This window comes from Scyliorhinus torazame, chromosome 1, assembly GCF_047496885.1.
Source record: "Scyliorhinus torazame isolate Kashiwa2021f chromosome 1, sScyTor2.1, whole genome shotgun sequence".
Lineage (NCBI taxonomy): Eukaryota > Metazoa > Chordata > Chondrichthyes > Carcharhiniformes > Scyliorhinidae > Scyliorhinus > Scyliorhinus torazame.
The window spans coordinates 366,956,825-366,978,218 of NC_092707.1; the positions used below are offsets into that span (position 1 = coordinate 366,956,825).

Sequence of the window (21,394 nt, forward strand, 5' to 3'; positions counted from 1 at the left end):
CAGGTCACCACCATGCGCATGCACGGCCACAGACCCACCAATTCTCCGCCCGTATCTGCAGGTAAAGCCGGGGGCTTTCCGTGGCTCGACTGCTAGCCCCCCACCGGGCGGAGCATCAGTGCGGGGGTGGCGCTGACTTTTTGGTCGTAAGACTTGACACATGCTCCGGACATGGCCTCAAAATCGGGGAATCCAGCCCTTCTTATTAATCTCTGAAAAGGAGAATCCCACCCACTATATAAACGCAACTCCTTTTTATTTATTTTAGGAGGTTCAAAAGTAAATATTGGCACATCATCACAGTAAGAAGTCTTACAACACCAGGTTAAAGTCCAACAGGTTTGTTTCGAATCACTAGCTTTCAGAGCACTGCTCCTTCCTCAGGTGAATGAGGAGGTGGCTTCATTCATCTGAGGAAGGAGCAGAGCTCCGAAAGCTAGTGATTCGAAACAAACCTGTTGGACTTTAACCTGGTGTTGTTAGACTTCTTACTGCGCTCACCCCAGTCCAACGCCAGCATCTCCACATCATGGCACATTATCACTACAAGTACCAATGCAATCAAACTAATTTCTGTCCTCGTCTGACATTCACTTTGCATATTGTATGATTTAGAGTCAAATAGTGATAATATGGCAAAACCTAGGGCCCAAAGGCCTATTGTAACCCTTTAATGCCCTCATTAAGAACAATTAACCCAGCACAGACAAGACTGGGAACCTTTCTGATCTCTAGTACCACCCTTTGTATTAGCGGCACAAGATGTTCTAATACTTCCCTTTCACCACTGAGACCTTACCTTGACTCACTGTAAGTCTACTTTCTCTGACTACTGCAAGGACCCAAAGTGAAATTTGTTGGTTTGTTATTTACAGCTCAGAAGGAAGCCATTTGGCCCATCGTGTCTGCACCGGCTCCCAAAAGTGCAACCCAGCTAGTCCCATTTCCCAGCCCTTTCTCCGTAGCCCTCTAAATTAATCACTTTCAAATATATATCCATCTCTCTTTTGAAACCTCCTATGGAATCCGCCTCCACCACTCTCCCAGGCAGCGCATTCCAAACCCCAACAATGAATTATTTTCATTTTGGTCGGCAAGTAACATCAGCACAAAGCTGACTTTAAATTGGCAACAAAAAAAATCTGGGAATAGTGATAATATTACTGGGCTACTAATCCAGTGTCCTTTGGATTTATGGTCCCGAGGGATGAATTCATATCCCACGACAGCAGCTGGGAAATTTAAAATCAAATAATTCAATAAAATTTGAAATAAAAAAACTGGCATAAAACGACTGGATTATCACAGAAACCCATTTGGGTCACTAATAGCCTTAAGGGAAGGAAGTCTGGGTCCAGATGTGACTTCAGATTCATAGCAATGTGGTTGACTCTGAAAAGGCCTAGCAAGCCACAGAGTTGTAATTAAGAAGGCAGCTCACAACGGAGGGGGGTTAGTTTAGCTTAGAGTAGGGGGTTAATAAAGGTGGGACCTGTAAGGAAGGGAGATGGCTTTTGCACTATGTTTATAGTTTCATGTATATTGTTTATTTTGTTGTTGTTACAATACCAAAAATACCTCAATAAAATGTTTATTGAAAGAAAAGAAGGCAGCTCACTGCCACCTTGTCAAGGGCAATTAGGGATAGGCAGTAAATGTTGGTCTTGCCAGTGATGCTCACATCCTGCAAATGAATAAAAAGAGAAGGAGGCGGTAATAAAGGCAATGTAAGATTTGGAGGGTCACACCGATGCTTTCTTTAGACAGCACTCTTCTCAGTTTGGGGCTATGGCACATTGTTCAAGCACAGCAATGGCAGCTCGACACTGTAAGCTTCACACAATGTTTGGTTGGGGGTTACTTACTACTTGAAAGAAAAGTTAAAAATGTACAATTACCAGTGCTGAATCCTCTCACCTTTACAAGGGTAAACGAATCCCACCTTTCTCTCTCATCATATTTATTGAAATTATATATAAGGTTGTAAAGATACTTACAGAATAAAATTGAATGCAATTGAGTGGATGTGTGTCAGATCAGGAAAGAATCCTATTCCAGTATTACAAATGCTCCTGGTTTAAGAAAATAATTATGAATTGATATTCATTTCAATATTTATGGGAATTAAAAAACTCTTCAACAAAGTACAATAAAGTGGTTTAATTTTAACTTACACGTGGCCTCAAAAGTCACAGAAATATAAGTTTACAAAAAGATAGAAGAGAAGATACATGCAAAGAGAAGTATTTTAAAAATAATTCCTAAATTAAAGCAATAGCAAACATTGTTCAAAATCCCTCTAAGTTCCCAGATTTAGTGTTATTTTCCCTTTTTTTTGGATGGCTCGTGTACTCCGGTTCCCATGGTGGAATGATTTATGTTTAGCTGATGTCATGTACAAAGGAAATCGCCAAAGGATATTTCGCAGAGTAAAAAGTACTTTCTATCTCAGAAAAAAAAAGATTTTGCGCCAGCAATGCAGCATACTGGATGTAGATCCTAATTAACTTTGCAATTGCTTGTCCCAAAGAAAATGAGAGCACAGGACAGTATATCCATTTCATATTACTGCAATCTAAAAAGTTCTCACGTCAGACCATGCAAGCTAGCGCCAGTAATTTAATACCCTCGTACATCAGACATCTATGGTCACGTGCTTAGTTTTCTTCATTACATGCTGTGCCTTATCATAATATGGGATAAGTTAACACTTATGCAGGAAGACATGGGTTAATTCGGACACCAGTGTGGATTTATAACAGGCAAATCATGACTGACCAACTTAATAGTTTTTTTCAGGAAATAACTGAATAAATACGGTAGATCTTGCGTGTATGAATTTCCAAAATACATTATGCAAGGTACGATATTAAGAGAATTGCTCACACTATTAAGGTGCCCACGATTAAAGAAAGTGTGATGGCATGGATAGGAAAATGGTTACAGGTGAAAAATAGAGTGGTGGTTAAACAACAACAACTTATATTTATACAGCGCATTTCAACTAATAAAATGTACCAGCGTGTTTCAGAGGAGCATTAGCAAACAAAACTTGTCACCCAGCCACATGAAGAAATATTGGGGCAAATGGCCAAAAGCTAAGTTACAGAGGTAGGACTTAACGATCACCCAAAAGGAGGAATTAAGAAGTCAGAATTGGATGAGCACAAATTTCTTGGAGGGTCGTGGGTCTGGAGGAATTAATAGAGATAAGGAGGAGCAAGACCATGGAAAGATTTGAAAACAAAGGGGAGAATTTTAAAATCGAACGTTGCTTGAGGAGACAATTGCAGGTCAGTGAGCACGGGGGTGATGGATGAATAGGACTTGACGTGACTTAAAACACGGGCAGCAAGATCTTGGAAACCTCAGTTTTACAGAGGGTAGAGCATTGGAAGCCAACTGAGTGCGTGTCGGAATTATTAAGTCTTGAGGAAACAAAGGTGAGGTTGAGAGTTTCAGAAAGAGGTGAGAAGAAGCATTTGAGCAATGTTGACAAAGTGGAAATGGGCGAACTTTGTAATGGGTGGATGTGTGGCTGGAATCTCACCTTGGGGTTGAATCTAGCACCATGTTTGTGAACAGTCTTGTTCAGCCTCAGGCATTTGCCAGGGAGAGGGATGCAGCCGGTGGCCAGGCAAAGGAATTTGTTGCAAGGACCGAAGACAGCAGCTTCCGACTTTCTAATATTCAGTTGGTGAAATTTATGCTCATTCACTATTGGATGCCGATCAAGCTGTTTGACTATCTAGAGACAGAGGAGGGGTTGGGAGAGGTAGTGATGATGTGTTGTCAGCGTACATGTGGAATCGGACATTGGGAGGGATTTTGCACTTATGTTTTCGGAGGTAGGACCACGGCGGGAGTTCCCAAATGGGTTTAACGATGGCAGGATTTCCCACTGTGTTTGTCCCCTGCCAATGACATAACAGGTATCACGATGTTCAATATTTAAAATATCATTAGTAGCTTGATAACCTGATAGTCCACCCTGTTAAATTGTCTATTCACGTCGGCGTGTAGGCATGCCAACGTGAATCACAAGTCCCCCATGACGTGAATCCGGCGAGCAGAACTTGCCGGAGGTGCACAGCTAAGTACAGCCCTCCGTGGCTTGGACACTGCCCCCACCACTGCTTGGGGACTGCCGGGGGAGTGTTCCATGATGTGGGGTGTATTGCATGGGTGAGGATTCCATGTCCATGGGTGTGCTCTATGAGGGGGAGGGGTTCGGTGGGGCAGTGCCAGGTTGGCAGGGGGGTGGGTTCTAAGTTGCTCTGATTGAGACATGCCAGCGTGACACGATGGGACCCACCCCTTACCTTTATTTTGACTAAGTGGCTATAAATAGGGCGGAAGAATTCATCCTTGTGGATGACGGCTTTGCGCCACTCTGCAAAAAACCGAGACCAATCTGCCATTGTCTTTTCAGATACCCGCTGAGCGGTAGCATACAGATATAATAGGTGTCCTTTTCCTGGACTGACTGGAGAAATGTAAACAGGGATTTTCTGGTCCCGCCCTTGTCACGGGATTTCCTGTTGAATGCACCCCTTGTAGCTGGGAAACCCTAGGCGGGGGTGCGCCGTCGGTGGGACCGGAGTATCCCGCCAGCGAGAACAGTCAGAAAACTCATCCCAATATAAAAATAGGGAGCCTGGTTCGCAACTTCAGGAGAAGTTATTAGATTAACCTGCATATCTCCTAAAGTTGGTAGCCATGCTCTCTTTTTTAAATCATCTGCAAATTTTGATATAATATCTCCTATATCTTAATAGGCATCAAATCAAATTACGCAGGACAAGGGTTGAAGTTACAGGGCGCGATTCTCGGGAAAGATTTTTAAACGTTGTAGCGAGCTGGAATTGCCGGGAGCTTCCCAGCGCCGAGCCCAGTGAACTCGGCAACGCTATTTAATGTTAATTGGTCCACTTAACGAGGCCTCACGGGCTTCTCGTCACAAATTAAGGCTCACCAGCTGATTCGCCGGCACCGCCCTCGCCAGCCCCCTCCTAACAAGGTCGAGCAGCACATAAGCTGCACTTGCTCAGCCAACCCCAGCCAGCTCGAAACAATGATGCCGAGGAGATCAGCCCCAAGATTCGGGGCCTGGAGGGATGTCCTGTTCCCCCGAGGGTCCAGGAGGATCAGCCATAGGGCATTCAGTTCTATCCTCTCCCTTCAACTGCCCCCACCCCTCCTTCACCACCCCCCCCCCCCTCCCCCCTCACACACACACACACACACACACTGGATCCCAGGACCCAATTGGATGCCAGCCTGATGCTGAGCCTGTGGAAGAGGTCATTCCAGAGCTGATGGAGATGATAGGGTGCAGCTGGCACATTCAGAGGGAGGTGTCAGCGACACTCCAGCAGATCCCTAGCCGATTGGAAGAATCCCAGAGGCAACGAGCACATGAGATGTCGCCGGCAATGCGTGACACCGAGGCCAACACTGCTAGGGTGGCGACCACAGTGGAGAGCCTGGTGCATGATGTTGGCACCATTAGTGAAAGTGTCCAAGGCGTTGCGCAGACAGTGACGGCCATGGCTAAGGGTCTCGACAGAGTGCCCGCCTCGCTGGGTGATGTCACGCAGTACCAGGTGACCTTGATGAGGTTCCGCGGGACATGTCGCGCTCTCAGATGGGAATGGCCGAGGCGCTGCGGAGCTTGTCCCAGTTGCAGGTGGGCATTGCCGCGGCGCTGCAGAACATGGCCCAGTCACTGAGGAGCATCGCTGAGGGTGTCGACACATCTGTACCATGGGGAACCGCCAGGGCTGGCAGAGCCAGATGATGCAGGGGCAGCCGGGGCTCGAACCAGCTGCCCCTCCGTCCTAAAGTGAAGCCCTGGGCCCTATAGGCATCAAGCAGGAGGAGGTGGCGCTGAGAGCCAACCTGGACCCGTCCCATGGAGTGGCGATGGTGAGGACGCATCTCACAGCCTTCACACGAGACAGAGCGGCACGGCTGTGCATGTGCCGTCGACAAGTGAGCTGGGGCCCTCCAGCCTCAGAGCCCCCAGAGGACGACGGCTAGAGACACTGAAGGCTACGGGACGTGGTAAGCAGCTGGCTGCCTCCACCTCAGATGTGAATCCTCAGGCTGTAGCGGTAGAGCTAGGAGGGCAAAGCACATCGAGGATCACTGAGGGCACTGGGGCAGGAGGGGTTGCGGTGGTGGATAGATAGGGTGAGGGAGCTAGGTGTTGGGGTGGGGAGGGGGATCACCATCGGGAGGGTGGGGAATTGCCATCACAATAAACACCTTTGTTCACAACCGGGTATGATGTCTCTGTCACTTTCTTCCGCAATGCGGGCTGACCCCCGAACCCTTGGCCTATCTCTCCAGGCATCTCCCCCTCCCCGTGGCACCCACCCACCCGCCAGCTGCGGAGATGTCCCCGGAGCTGTGTCCCATCCCTGGGTGTTCGGATGTTGGCTGCTGCATGTGCGGTGTGCCTCCCGCAGTGTTCAAGCACAGTGTCCAGGCATCATGGTCTGATTGGGATGCAAGGAAATGACTCCCACATGCTAAATGGCCTGTCTGTGCACGGGAATTCACTTGGGTTGTGTGAAGTGCTCAGTTAACCATGATTGCCATTTCCCTATTAGCAATGGCCTTCAGCCGCATGGCCAGAGGCCTTGGCAGTCGGTGGGGGTTATGGGTGGTTGGTGGGGCAGACAGGCAGGGACAAGGGTTTCCCCAGGAACACATGATCCAGGGGTTGGCATGGTGGTGCCATGAGCAGTTGCCCCCCCCCCCCCACCGCCCCTCCTTTCCATGGTGGCCCACCCCTGTGGAGGGTCCCCCACCCCCAGCTGAGATACCCCACCCCCCACCGAGCACTCGGGTAGCAAGCCCAGCACCGCAGGGCTCTTTGTCTGTGAGCAAAGATGAATACTCACCTTCTCGATTCCCCACTAAAGCCCTTCCGCTTGGTTCACCTTTTTAAAAAGGAGTACTAATCGGTGCCACAGCGTCAGCACTTGCTGGGGAGGCTGCTGAATGACGAGAGGCCGTTGGATATAGGGTGGCTCCCGTTAATTGTATGGAAATACAGCTTAAGTGGTGATAATTGGTTTTTCGCCATGCTACGGCGAGATCTCGATTTCGCCTACGGGAGCGAGCTGGGTGCATCGCCTGGCGCGGTTCTCGTTTTTGGCCTCTCCCGCTATTCACCGGCCTCATTTGAGAGAGAGTGTAATAAGGACGGAGGGCTGCGCCCATATATTTGAAGAATAAGGATTCAGTATCTATCCTAAATATCTTTAAATAGTGTAAGGGTTTAGCTGCTCAAATGAGTTGAATAGAATGGAAAAACATTATATAATATAAATTGGGAAAAGCTATTTCCACTGGTTGGTGAGTGGGCAACCATAGGACACAAATGTAAAAGAATGAAGGGAGAGGCTAGGAGAATGTGTTTACTTTGTCACAAGCGACAGTTAGGACATGGAAAACTTCAGCCGAAACATTGATGCAACAAGAATGCAAAACACAAGTGGATAAATAGGTCAAAGGACCTAAATGAATAAGTCAGAGACTGCACAGATACAATGGGGTGAATGGTGGCCCTATTCTATGCTGTAATAATGTATTACTTCATGCAAAATGCTGTACATTCTTCTCAAAATAGGCTGAAAATAAAAGTGAACTAAAATGCAAATACCAGATGGTCGGAGAATAAATTAGTTAATTTTGGCTATCAGTATTTTTTTGTTCACAAGAAGCCAAGGTGAAGGTCCAAGATAGGAACACGACCAAGGTTGCAATGGATGGAAGAGATGGCAAGATAAGCTGAGACATTGCCCTTAGTTGATGAAAAGGCCTGGGGTTTAAATGCCTGAGATTGAAGGAATAACAGGAATTGTTCCATAGTTTTGAGGTTTGAGAACATATTCCTGGACAACGTTAATAAAATGCTGATCAACTCATCTTTTCCTGCTAGAAGAACTATTATTAACGTCATGGATGGACTTGTGCTTGCAGACTTTGTGCGTAAGCCTCCAGCATGCAGAGGGATGTGTTTCTACCCTAGAAATATTATATAAGTACAAGATACCCCCAGCTTTCCCGGTGCTTATTCAGTCCTTTATGGAAAACGCAGCAATATTTATGAGCTAGAAACCTAGGGCGGGAGTCTCCATTCCCCGACGCCGATTCCGTAATCAGCGATCGGGCGGAGAATCCCTTTTTACAATGGAAATGGGGGCAGTGCCTGTTTTCGTATGCTCCGCCCCTCCAAAATGGCATCATCGAGGAGCACGTTACACGCCATTGGGGCAGCTTCAGGACGTTACCTGAAGGTCCTCCCCCGATGCTCCGCCCCCGATGGGCCGAGATCCCGATGGCACGGTTGACTCATGGTCTCAGCGGTCGGGAACACGGCGTGGTGGCTGCGAACTGTGTCCAGCGCTACCACAATCGGGTGGGAGCCATGCTGCTGGTCGGGGGGGGGGCCTTCGGCGAGGGGGGTAGCCAGGGGCGTGGCGAGGGGGTGTCAAGGGGATCACTATCTGGCAGGTCGAAGCAGGACATAAACAAAAGTGAAGACTGAACAGAACAGTTAAAACCATTTGAGCCACAATTGGTGCACCAAATACAAACAGCAATGTAGGATCTCAGAATCTAAGGCAAATTAGGTTCTCTCACAAGTATCTTAGTCGTGGTAGATTTCTGAAAGCTTCTTGATCAATTTTCACCAGATGCTTTGTATTCTGAATTGAGCTGAATAGAGGAAAGTGAGATAAATTAGAATTCCTTTTTTATAATCTATAATCTTTATTATTGTCACAAGTAGGCTTACATTAACACTGCAATGAAGTTACTGTGAAAATCTCCTAGCCGCCACACTCCGGCACCTGTTCGGGTACACTGAGGGAGAATTCAGAGTGTCCAATTCACCTAAAAAGCACGTCTTTCGGGACTTGTGGAAGGAAACCGGAGCACCTGGAGGAGACCCACGGAGACACAGGGAGAATATGCAGACTCCGCACAGACAGTGACCCAAGTCGGGTTTTGAACCCAGGTCCCTGGCGCTGTGAAGCAACAGTGCTAACCACTGTGCTGCCGTTCATGGGCCAGTCAAGGATACATGGAGCATAATATGAATGGAATGTAAGATCAATTAATGGGTTCACTATGCATAAATTATCTTTTGTTTGAAAATACATTTAAAATGCAAAAAAATTCTGAATGTTTGTTCCTCCCTTCATTTTTTATTCCCTCCTCACTCTGCTGCAAGTATTAATCCCCCCCCTTTCCCGGCAGATGCTCCAATTTGAATTTAATAAAACTTTGGAATTAAAATTCTAATGGGGACCATAAATTTGTTGATAAAAACCCATTTTGTTTGCTAAACTCCTTTAGGAAAGCAAATCTGCTGTCTTTACCTGGTCTGGCCTAAAAGGGGCGGCACAGTGTTAGCACTGCTGCCTCACAGCACCAGGGACCTGAGTTCGATTCCGACCTTGTGTGATTGACTGCGTGGAGTTTGCACATTCTTCCCGTGTCTACGTGAGTTTCCTCCGGGTGCTCCGGTTTCCTCCCACAGTCCAAAGATGTGCAGATTAGGTGGATTGGCCATGCTAAATTGTCCCTCAGTGTCCAAAGGTTAGCTGGGGTTACTGGAATAGGGTGGGCAATTGGGCCTGGGTGGGGTGCTCATTCGGAGGGTCGGTGCAGACTTGATGGGCTGAATGCCCGCATTCTGCACTGTAGGGATTCTATGATGTGACATTAAGCAAACTGCAATGTGGTTGATTCTTAAGTCCGAGGGATGGGCACCAAATGCTGGCCTTGTCATTAAAGAAATTTTAAAAATACGCATGCACAGTCTGCAGCAGAGATTGGCAAAAAGCAATCAAGTGGGGAAGTCCAGGCTGGTATTCTCCCACTGTAACCTGAAAATGTGGTGAACATTGCTCGTACTCTCAATAAAAAACATATATCACATAGGCCATCTTTTACTTTTTATCACTCCAGCTCTCAATACATAATTTGACCTTCACTGACCTAGTGCCAGAGATCTTCCATTTGAATTTAATAGATAGTGCAATGCTTCAAGCAAGTATATCCAAATTAATGCAAATATCCAAGGGGCAAAGTTCCTGGGGGTTTTGTTGGCTTCCAGAGGGAGACCAGCAATAAATGGTGGAGACCCAGTTTTGTCCAATCTCTACCATTTCTTGGGCGTTCTCTCACTGTAAAATGTGGAAACACCAATAACTGTTTACAGGTAGATGGCAAATTTAGATCAAGGAGATAAAGCTAGGGAAAGGAAATTTATGCCAAGGGTTCTTGCTTTATTGTCTCAGTCTGCACCTTTCTATAGAGGCTGCTCGCAGAAAAATACTTTTCACTGTACCTCGGTACACGTGACAATAAACAAATCCAATCCAATCCAGGCTAAAGTGCCCAGTGTGCTGATTCCAGTGCGGCGAAGCATAGCAGCATTCACAGTGCTAACCACTGCGCCACCGTGCCGCCCCTTAATTCATCCATTTCATGAGTAGAGAACCAGAAACTCTCCTCCCAAAACCTCTGAAAGCTTGGCAGAATTTATCAGACTTTATGGCATACTGGAGCTGATAGCTCTGCAGAAGTACCCCATGGGTGTGGCCCAACAGTGACATGTTAATCAAGAAAGCCCCCCTCCCACCCCACCCCCCAATACATTTGTTGGGGGTCAGGTGTGAAGTCCTAGGTAGGGTATTCCCAGCACTTGCATTGGGATGCATTTCACTGCTCACCCCACCCCAGTTTCCAACTTCTGGATTTATCTTCATGGAAAATACTCAAGATCTAGAAAATAAATATCGTCATTCACTGGGTCAATACCCTGGAATTCCCTCCTTGCAATTATGGAAGCACCATCATAAGGACTGCAACTGTCCAAGATGTGGCATCTTCTCAAGACATCCAGGGCTGGACAATACATGTGGGAATGTTAACATAACCTACAAAAACAAATCTTCACTGACTAAAATAACAATCCTTTCTGTCAGTAATCAGCACACACTCTACACCACATTTATTTAGCTTGCTCTCCTGAGACGTTTTGAAATAAAGGATGCTAACAGACTAAAACATCTTTCAATCTACTATAACAGCTGAATTATCCCTTAGTTATGCCAGTTCACTGCCAAATGTTTTTCAACAAGCAGATAGAAGCAGATTAGACAAACAGCATTCAGGACACAAGCCATTCATTTAAATGGAATTTAACTTGTGTGCTAAAAATACAATTCATGATGTGATTGGGGTTAGACTAAGATAACAATTTCAATGCCAAAATTTGTTTTTAACCTTCTAGCAGATCTCCCTTGGTAATGTTCATGTTGGATGGAATATTTAATGCCCTCTCCTGAGGCAAGTTTGGAGGCAGGGTTGGGGGGGGAGGGGGGGGGGGGGGATTTAATCCCCACGGAAAATGCCTAGTGGTGACTGTACCCTTATTAAGTCTGGGGTGGGAAACCCATGGATGGACTTCCTGCCATGTTGCCAATCAAGGCCTTTGTGTGGGCAGGACTTGTGGCTGTGCTGGAAGCACAATAAGCAAAATAAGCATGTTTGCTTACAGGCTCCTCGGGGGTGGGGGGTGTAAAGGGTATCGCATCAGGCAGTGAGTCACTGAGTGCCTGATTCAGGGACCGAACATCGGGAAAAGGGGGGTCCACTGAAAACCAGCCCCTGTCATTTCTTCCGACCTACCCTCCCACCCCCTCCTCACAACTTCCATCCTGCCCTCAATCACCTGTGGAGCGGGTCCTTTGCTGATCCTGGGCCCCTGGTGTATGAATCTCCAGCAGCTACCACTGCTCCCCTGGTGGCACAGGCACAATGATGTGCTACTGGCCTCTGATTTCTAGGTTTCTGCTCCCAGGGTGCATGTTCCTGGGGAAAGTCCGCCTCTGGCCACCTAAGTGCCTGACTGGCACTTTATACGATGGGCCTTCCCCAACAAAGTCGACACAGGGATCTGACCCCGTTGCCTGGTTTAAATTATGTTCACTGAATGGGAGAATATTGTGCTTTATAACATTAGGATTGTTTGCAGAGGGAGTAAATCAGAGCCACTGAATGAAGAATTCAAAGTCTGCTGTTTGCTAAATAGTGTTGAGGTTACTGGATATGCAGAAGAAAGGTTGATGTGAAATATGTGCTAAATTAAGATGTACTTGGGGTATTGGACCAAGCGAGCGATCTTGGGGTTTTAGTGGCACAATATTCCCAGACTGTTAAAGAAGCGACAAATTGTTGTGATGCAGAGTAAAGGTATAGCATACAAAACAAGAGGGGTCATGTTAAATCTTTATCCGGTCATGGGAGGGCAACATCTGGAGGACTCCATGTGGGTTTGGTCTTCCTATTTCAAACATTGGCCAGCGGCAGGATCTTCCGGACATGCTGATGTTATGCCTTTTTTCACAGCTCACCCCCCACACTGCCGAGAATCCGCCTTGGGGGGGGGGGTTGCCCTTCGGCAGGACTGGAGATTCCTGTTGACGGGAAGGCCTGGAAAGTCCAAAACATTGTTTGTCGCTTGATATTAAATTAAGAAAGTCAGAAAATAGCTTTATGAAATTCCTCTAAACACTCGCAGATTTGAGATCAAAGCTGGGCAGGATAACCTGAACAAGGAGATTGAATTATGACTTTGTTTCTCACGGGTATTTGTTAATTTGGAGAACAGCGTGGCAAGTTCTCTGCAGCGCTCCTCCTAATCTGCTGCCGTAACTCCAGGGGAAACTTTGGAAAAATTGCATGAACACCAAAGTTAAAAAAGAAGATTGGGAGGACAACTGCGGAACTTGTATCCCGCAGTCTCTCTGTAAGGTTTTCAGTCCGAGACTTTCAGTGCGCAATACTGCCAGGTTTTCTTTTTAGCGAAATCGCTACAGGTGGGTTCCCATCGAATAATGTTTAGATCTGTAATGTGCCATGTAGTGAGTTTATTAAAAAAAACTGAATTCAAATTCTCAAATTACCATGGTGGAATTTGAATTACTGTGGATTATTATTCCAGGCCTCTTTCTTGTCTGGCACCAAAGTTCTTCCTGATCATCCTCTTCTGCCTCGATTTAAACCAAGTATGAGGAAAATCAATTATGAGATAATGGGGTCAATGTCCTAGAATGCCCTAACGCTCCCATCTCTCTACAAAAATGTTAAAACACCATGTACACCTAGTACATGTTCTGTCTACAACTCCCGGGAAAGCGGGCAGCATAAAGACTCCTCCCACCCGGGTTATTCTCTTTTCCATCGGGCAGAAGATACAAAAGTTTGAGAATACGCACTAACAGATTCAAAAACAGTTTCTTCCCCACCGTTACCAGACCCCTGAATGACCATTATAGGGTCTGAACTGATCTTATGAACTGAATTGATCTTCCTGCGCATCTTCTCTACAGTTGTAGCACTATATCCCATATACTTCACTGCTGTTTAAGTTTGTGTATTTTCATTATGTATCCTCATGTATTTATCATATGTTCTATGTTTCCATGTATGGAGCGATTTGTCTGGACTGTACGCAGAATGATACTTTTCACAGTACCTCGGTACACGTGACAATAAATCTTTTTAAAAAGTAAATTTAGAGTACCCAATTCTTCTTTTTCCAATTAAGGGGCAATTTAGAGTGGCCAATCCACCTACCTGCACATCTTTGGGTTGTGGGGATGGGACCCACGCAGACATGGGGAGAATGTGCAAACTCCACAAGGACAGTGACCCGGGGTCGAACCGGCGTCCTCGGCGTCATGAGGCAGCAGTGCTAACCACTGTGCCACTGTGCCGTCCAGATTTTGACAATGAATCTAAATCAAATCAAATACTTGTGCAACATAAAATGGCACAAATATCTGTAATGGACAGGTTGAGAAAGTGGTTAATAAACTGGGATTATAGACTTGATAAATAGGGGCACAGAGTACCAAAACAAGGAAGATATTATGAACCTAGTTTGGCTTCAGCTGGAATACTATGTTCTATTCTGGATGTCACACTTTCAGAAGGATGTGAAAGCATTAGAGAGGGTGCAGAAAAGAATCATGAGAATGGTTCCAGGAATGAGGAATATCAGTTACACAGACTGGAGAAACTGAGTCTGTCCTCCTTCACAAAGATTAAGAGGAGGCTTGTTAAAGGTTTTGAAAATTATGAGCGGCCTGGACAGAGTGGATGGCAAAAAACTGTTCCTGCTGGTGGAAAGGTCGAGAACCAGAGGACACCAATTTAAGGTGAATGGCAAAAAATCAACCGCCACATGAGTAACAACTCTTTTAGGCAGTGACTGGTTAGGATCTGGAATGCACTGCCTGAGAGTGTGGTGGGAGGCGGATTCAGTTGAAGTCTTCAGAAGATAAGGCCAATGCTCTGTTGATTGATACTTATACTTACTAAACTTTCAATTCTCTTTCACTGTTAATTTGTATGTTATTGTTTTTAGTGTTGAAATGAGTTGTATTGTTATGTACATTCTGTTGCTGCAGCTTTAGCCTCTTGGCCAAGCCATGGGCAGCACGGTAGCACAGTGGTTAGCATGGTTGCTTCACAGCTCCAGGGTCCCAGGTTCAATTCCCGGCTTGGGTCACTGGCTGTGCAGAGTCTGCACATTCTCACCGTGTCTGCGAGAGTTTCTCTGGGTGCTCCGGTTGTGTCCCACAGTCCAAAGACGTGCAGGTGGATTGGCCGTGCTACATTGCCCTTTGTGTCCAAAAAAAAGATTAGGTGGGGTAACTGGGTTACGGGGATAGGGTGGAGATGTGGGCTTAGGTAGGGTGCTCTTTCCAAGGGCCGGTGCAGACTCGATGGGCTGAATGGCCTCGTCTGCACTGTAAATTCTATGATTATTTTAAATGAGAATTGGCTCTGAAGTGACTCATCTGGCTAAATAAAGGTTAAATGAAATAAAAACAAAATAAAATAACTAAATGATTAATAGAATCACAATTCCAACAGTACGTAGACAGTACATTCCAGATCATAATCACTCACTGTGTGAAAATGGTTCTCTTCCTGTCTCCAGTCCCACTTTTCCCAATTATCTGGAGTGGAAGAATTTGCAGAATTACAGGGAAAATGCAGCAGAGCTCTTCCAGTGATCGGGTATTGACGTAACTGGCCAAATGGCCTCTCTGTGCTGTAACCATGCCATGAACATAAACAACAGGGGCATATGAGAAACCCACTGTTCTATCAGTGCATAGCCAAGAATGAGGTTTTAATTTTGCATGAACAAAGCTTCTCGCAAGTCTATCAACCTGCTTGGAAAGCAGAACAAGACTTCAGTGAGGAGAGCGGGTTGTAAAGAGTGATCTCAGTAAGGAGAGCGGGGCTGTAGAGAGAGATATCAGTGAGGAGTGCGGGGCTGTAAAGAGAGATCTTAGTGAGGAGAGTGGGGCTGTAAAGGGAATCTCAGTGAGGAGAGCAAGTTGTAAAGAGCGAGATCTCAGTGAGGAGAGCGGGGCTGTAGAGCGAGATCTCAGTGAGGCAAGCAAGTTGTAAAGAGCGAGATCTCAGTGAGGAGAGCAAGTTGTAAAGAGCGAGATCTCAGTGAGGAGAGCGGGGCTGTAGAGCGAGATCTCAGTGAGGCAAGCAAGTTGTAAAGAGCGAGATCTCAGTGAGGAGAGCAAGTTGTAAAGAGCGAGATCTCAGTGAGGAGAGCGGGGCTGTAAAGAGAGATCTCAGTGAGGAGAGCGGGGCTGTAGAGAGAGATCTGAGTGAGGAGAGCGGGGTTGTAAAGAGCGAGATCTCAGTGAGGAGAGCAAGTTGTAAAGAGCGAGATCTCAGTGAGGAGTGCGGGGCTGTAAAGAGAGATCTCAGTGAGGAGAGCGGGGCTGCAAAGAGTGATCTCAGTGAGGAGAGCGGGGCTGTAGAGAGAGATCTCAGTGAGGAGAGCAAGTTGTAAAGAGCGACATCTCAGTGAGGAGAGCGGGGCTGTAGAGAGAGATCTCAGTGAGGAGAGCGGGGCTGTAAAGAGAGATCTCAGTGAGGAGAGTGGGGCTGTAGAGAGAGATCTCAGTGAGGAGTGCGGGGCTGTAAAGAGAGATCTCAGTGAGGAGTGCGGGGCTGTAAAGAGAGATCTCAGTGAGGAGAGCAAGTTGAAAAGAGCAAGATCTCAGTGAGGAGAGCGGGGTTGTAAAGAGCGAGATCTCAGTGAGGCGAGCAAGTTGTAAAGAGCGAGATCTCAGTGAGGAGAGCGGGGCTGTAAAGAGAGATCTCAGTGAGGAGAGCGGGGCTGTAAAGAGAGATCTGAGTGAGGAGAGCGGGGTTGTAAAGAGCGAGATCTCAGTGAGGAGAGCAAGTTGTAAAGAGCGAGATCTCAGTGAGGAGAGCGGGGCTGTAAAGAGAGATCTCAGTGAGGAGAGCGGGGCTGCAAAGAGTGATCTCAGTGAGGAGTGCGGGGCTGTAGAGAGAGATCTCAGTGAGGAGAGCGGGGCTGTAAAGAGTGATCTCAGTGAGGAGAGCGGGGCTGTAGAGAGAGATCTCAGTGAGGAGAGCAAGTTGTAAAGAGCGACATCTCAGTGAGGAGAGCGGGGCTGTAGAGAGAGATCTCAGTGAGGAGAGCGGGGCTGTAAAGAGAGATCTCAGTGAGGAGAGCGGGGCTGCAAAGAGTGATCTCAGTGAGGAGAGCGGGGCTGTAGAGAGAGATCTCAGTGAGGAGAGCAAGTTGTACAGAGCGACATCTCAGTGAGGAGAGCGGGGCTGTAGAGAGAGATCTCAGTGAGGAGAGCGGGGCTGTAGAGAGAGATCTCAGTGAGGAGAGTGGGGCTGTAGAGAGAGAACTCAGTGAGGAGTGCGGGGCTGTAAAGAGAGATCTCAGTGAGGAATGCGGGGCTGTAAAGAGAGATCTCAGTGAGGAGAGTGGGGCTGTAAAGGGAGATCTCAGTGAGGAGAGCAAGTTGAAAAGAGCAAGATCTCAGTGAGGAGAGCGGGGTTGTAAAGAGCGAGATCTCAGTGAGGCGAGCAAGTTGTAAAGAGCGAGATCTCAGTGAGGAGAGCGGGGCTGTAAAGAGTGATCTCAGTGAGGAGAGCAAGTTGTAAAGAGCGAGATCTCAGTGAGGAGAGCGGGGCTGTAAAGAGTGATCTCAGTGAGGAGTGCGGGGCTGTAAAGAGAGATCTCAGTGAGGAGAGCGGGGCTGTAAAGAGCGAGATCTCAGTGAGGAGAGCGGGGCTGTAGAGAGAGATCTCAGTGAGGAGTGCGGGGCTGTAAAGAGAGATCTCAGTGAGGAGAGTGGGGCTGTAAAGGGAGATCTCAGTGAGGAGAGCGGGGCTGTAAAGAGAGATCTCAGTGAGGAGAGCGGGGCTGTAAAGGGAGACCTCAGTGAGGAGTGCGGGGCTGTAAAGGGAGACCTCAGTGAGGAGAGCGGGGCTGCAAAGAGTGATCTCAGTGAGGAGAGCGGGGCTGTAAAGGGAGATCTCAGTGAGGAAAGCGGGGCTGTAAAGAGAGATCACAGTGAGGAGAGCGGGGTTGTAAAGAGCGAGATCTCAGTGAGGAGTGCGGGGCTGTAAAGAGAGATCTCAGTAAGGAGAGCGGGGCTGTAAAGGGAGATCTCAGTGAGGCGAGTGGGGCTGTAAAGGGAGATCTCAGTGAGGAGAGCGGGGCTGTAAAGAGCGAGATCTCAGTGAGGAGAGCGGGGCTGTAAAGAGAGACCTCAGTGAGGAGAGAGGGGCTGTAGAGAGAGATCTCAGTGAGGAGAGTGGGGCTGTAAAGAGAGATCACAGTGAGGAGAGCGGGCTGTAAAGAGAGACCTCAGTGAGGAGAGCGGGGCTGTAAAGAGAGATCTCAGTGAGGAGAGCGGGTCTGTAAAGAGGGAGATCTCAGTGAGGAAAGCGGGGCTGTAAAGAGAGATCACAGTGAGGAGAGCGGGGCTGTAAAGAGCGAGATCTCAGTGAGGAGTGCGGGGCTGTAAAGAGAGATCACAGTGAGGAGAGCGGGGCTGTAAAGAGCGAGATCTCAGTGAGGAGTGCGGGGCTGTAAAGAGAGATCACAGTGAGGAGAGCGGGGCTGTAAAGAGCGAGATCTCAGTGAGGAGAGCGGGGCTGTAAAGAGAGATCACAGTGAGGAGAGCGGGCTGTAAAGAGAGACCTCAGTGAGGAGAGCGGGGCTGTAAAGAGAGATCTCAGTGAGGAGAGTGGGACTGTAAAGAGTGATCTCAGTGAGGAGAGTGGGGCTGTAAAGAGCGAGATCTCAGTGAGGAGAGCGGGGCTGTAAAGAGAGATCTCAGTGAGGAGAGTGGGACTGTAAAGAGTGATCTCAGTGAGGAGAGTGGGGCTGTAAAGAGCGAGATCTCAGTGAGGAGAGCGGGGTTGTAAAGAGCGAGATCTCAGTGAGGAGAGCAAGTTGTAAAGAGCGAGATCTCAGTGAGGAGAGCGGGGCTGTAAAGAGCGACCTCAGTGAGGAGAGCGGGGCTGTAAAGAGAGATCTCAGTGAAGAGAGCGGGGCTGTAAAGAGCGAGATCTCAGTGAGGAGTGCGGGGCTGTAAAGAGCGAGATCTCAGTGAGGAGTGCGGGGCTGTAAAGAGAGACCTCAGTGAGGAGAGCGGGGCTGTAAAGAGAGACCTCAGTGAGGAGAGCGGGGCTGTAAAGAGAGACCTCAGTGAGGAGAGTGGGACTGTAAAGAGAGACCTCAGTGAGGAGAGCGGGGCTGTAAAGAGAGACCTCAGTGAAGAGAGCGGGGCTGTAAAGAGAGATCTCAGTGAGGAGAGCGGGGCTGTAAAGGGAGATTTCCAGGAGGAAAGCGGGGCTGTAAAGAGCGAGATCTCAGTGAGGACAGAGGGGCTGTAGAGAGAGATCTCAGTGAGGAGAGCGGGGCTGTAAAGAGAGATCTCAGTGAGGAGAGCGGGGCTGTAAAGAGAGACCTCAGTGAAGAGAGCGGGGCTGTAAAGAGAGATCTCAGTGAGGAGAGCGGGGCTGTAAAGGGAGATTTCCAGGAGGAAAGCGGGGCTGTAAAGAGCGAGATCTCAGTGAGGAGAGAGGGGCTGTAGAGAGAGATCTCAGTGAGGAGAGTGGGGCTGTAAAGAGCGAGATCTCAGTGAGGAGAGCGGGGCTGTAAAGAGCGAGATCTCAGTGAGGAGAGAGGGGCTGTAGAGAGAGATCTCAGTGAGGAGAGTGGGGCTGTAGAGAGAGATCTCAGTGAGGAGAGCGGGGCTGTAAAGGGAGATTTCCAGGAGGAAAGCGGGGCTGTAAAGAGCGAGATCTCAGTGAGGAGAGCGGGGCTGTAAAGAGAGATCTCAGTGAGGAGAGCGGGGCTGTAAAGAGAGATCTGAGTGAGGAGAGCGGGGTTGTAAAGAGCGAGATCTCAGTGAGGAGAGCAAGTTGTAAAGAGCGAGATCTCAGTGAGGAGAGCGGGGCTGTAAAGAGAGATCTCAGTGAGGAGAGCGGGGCTGCAAAGAGTGATCTCAGTGAGGAGTGCGGGGCTGTAGAGAGAGATCTCAGTGAGGAGAGCGGGGCTGTAAAGAGTGATCTCAGTGAGGAGAGCGGGGCTGTAGAGAGAGATCTCAGTGAGGAGAGCAAGTTGTAAAGAGCGACATCTCAGTGAGGAGAGCGGGGCTGTAGAGAGAGATCTCAGTGAGGAGAGCGGGGCTGTAAAGAGAGATCTCAGTGAGGAGAGCGGGGCTGCAAAGAGTGATCTCAGTGAGGAGAGCGGGGCTGTAGAGAGAGATCTCAGTGAGGAGAGCAAGTTGTACAGAGCGACATCTCAGTGAGGAGAGCGGGGCTGTAGAGAGAGATCTCAGTGAGGAGAGCGGGGCTGTAGAGAGAGATCTCAGTGAGGAGAGTGGGGCTGTAGAGAGAGAACTCAGTGAGGAGTGCGGGGCTGTAAAGAGAGATCTCAGTGAGGAATGCGGGGCTGTAAAGAGAGATCTCAGTGAGGAGAGTGGGGCTGTAAAGGGAGATCTCAGTGAGGAGAGCAAGTTGAAAAGAGCAAGATCTCAGTGAGGAGAGCGGGGTTGTAAAGAGCGAGATCTCAGTGAGGCGAGCAAGTTGTAAAGAGCGAGATCTCAGTGAGGAGAGCGGGGCTGTAAAGAGTGATCTCAGTGAGGAGAGCAAGTTGTAAAGAGCGAGATCTCAGTGAGGAGAGCGGGGCTGTAAAGAGTGATCTCAGTGAGGAGTGCGGGGCTGTAAAGAGAGATCTCAGTGAGGAGAGCGGGGCTGTAAAGAGCGAGATCTCAGTGAGGAGAGCGGGGCTGTAGAGAGAGATCTCAGTGAGGAGTGCGGGGCTGTAAAGAGAGATCTCAGTGAGGAGAGTGGGGCTGTAAAGGGAGATCTCAGTGAGGAGAGCGGGGCTGTAAAGAGAGATCTCAGTGAGGAGAGCGGGGCTGTAAAGGGAGACCTCAGTGAGGAGTGCGGGGCTGTAAAGGGAGACCTCAGTGAGGAGAGCGGGGCTGCAAAGAGTGATCTCAGTGAGGAGAGCGGGGCTGTAAAGGGAGATCTCAGTGAGGAAAGCGGGGCTGTAAAGAGAGATCACAGTGAGGAGAGCGGGGCTGTAAAGAGCGAGATCTCAGTGAGGAGTGCGGGGCTGTAAAGAGAGATCTCAGTAAGGAGAGCGGGGCTGTAAAGGGAGATCTCAGTGAGGCGAGTGGGGCTGTAAAGGGAGATCTCAGTGAGGAGAGCGGGGCTGTAAAGAGCGAGATCTCAGTGAGGAGAGCGGGGCTGTAAAGAGAGACCTCAGTGAGGAGAGAGGGGCTGTAGAGAGAGATCTCAGTGAGGAGAGTGGGGCTGTAAAGAGAGATCACAGTGAGGAGAGCGGGCTGTAAAGAGAGACCTCAGTGAGGAGAGCGGGGCTGTAAAGAGAGATCTCAGTGAGGAGAGCGGGTCTGTAAAGAGGGAGATCTCAGTGAGGAAAGCGGGGCTGTAAAGAGAGATCACAGTGAGGAGAGCGGGGCTGTAAAGAGCGAGATCTCAGTGAGGAGTGCGGGGCTGTAAAGAGAGATCACAGTGAGGAGAGCGGGGCTGTAAAGAGCGAGATCTCAGTGAGGAGTGCGGGGCTGTAAAGAGAGATCACAGTGAGGAGAGCGGGGCTGTAAAGAGCGAGATCTCAGTGAGGAGAGCGGGGCTGTAAAGAGAGATCACAGTGAGGAGAGCGGGCTGTAAAGAGAGACCTCAGTGAGGAGAGCGGGGCTGTAAAGAGAGATCTCAGTGAGGAGAGTGGGACTGTAAAGAGTGATCTCAGTGAGGAGAGTGGGGCTGTAAAGAGCGAGATCTCAGTGAGGAGAGCGGGGCTGTAAAGAGAGATCTCAGTGAGGAGAGTGGGACTGTAAAGAGTGATCTCAGTGAGGAGAGTGGGGCTGTAAAGAGCGAGATCTCAGTGAGGAGAGCGGGGTTGTAAAGAGCGAGATCTCAGTGAGGAGAGCAAGTTGTAAAGAGCGAGATCTCAGTG

At 48.5% G+C, this 21,394-nt stretch overlaps 1 protein-coding gene across 1 annotated transcript in view; it reads right to left on the bottom strand.

Moving 5' to 3' along the window:
• The window catches only part of lhcgr (luteinizing hormone/choriogonadotropin receptor), a 227,068-nt gene that overhangs the window by 88,624 nt on the left and 117,050 nt on the right, over positions 1–21,394 (bottom strand). The window contains exons 5-6 of the mRNA XM_072511287.1: positions 8,659–8,733; positions 1,998–2,072 (exon numbers count right to left, since the gene is read on the bottom strand). Of these exons, the coding sequence (XP_072367388.1) occupies positions 1,998–2,072; positions 8,659–8,733 (150 nt within the window). The remainder of the gene's footprint in view (positions 1–1,997; positions 2,073–8,658; positions 8,734–21,394) is intronic.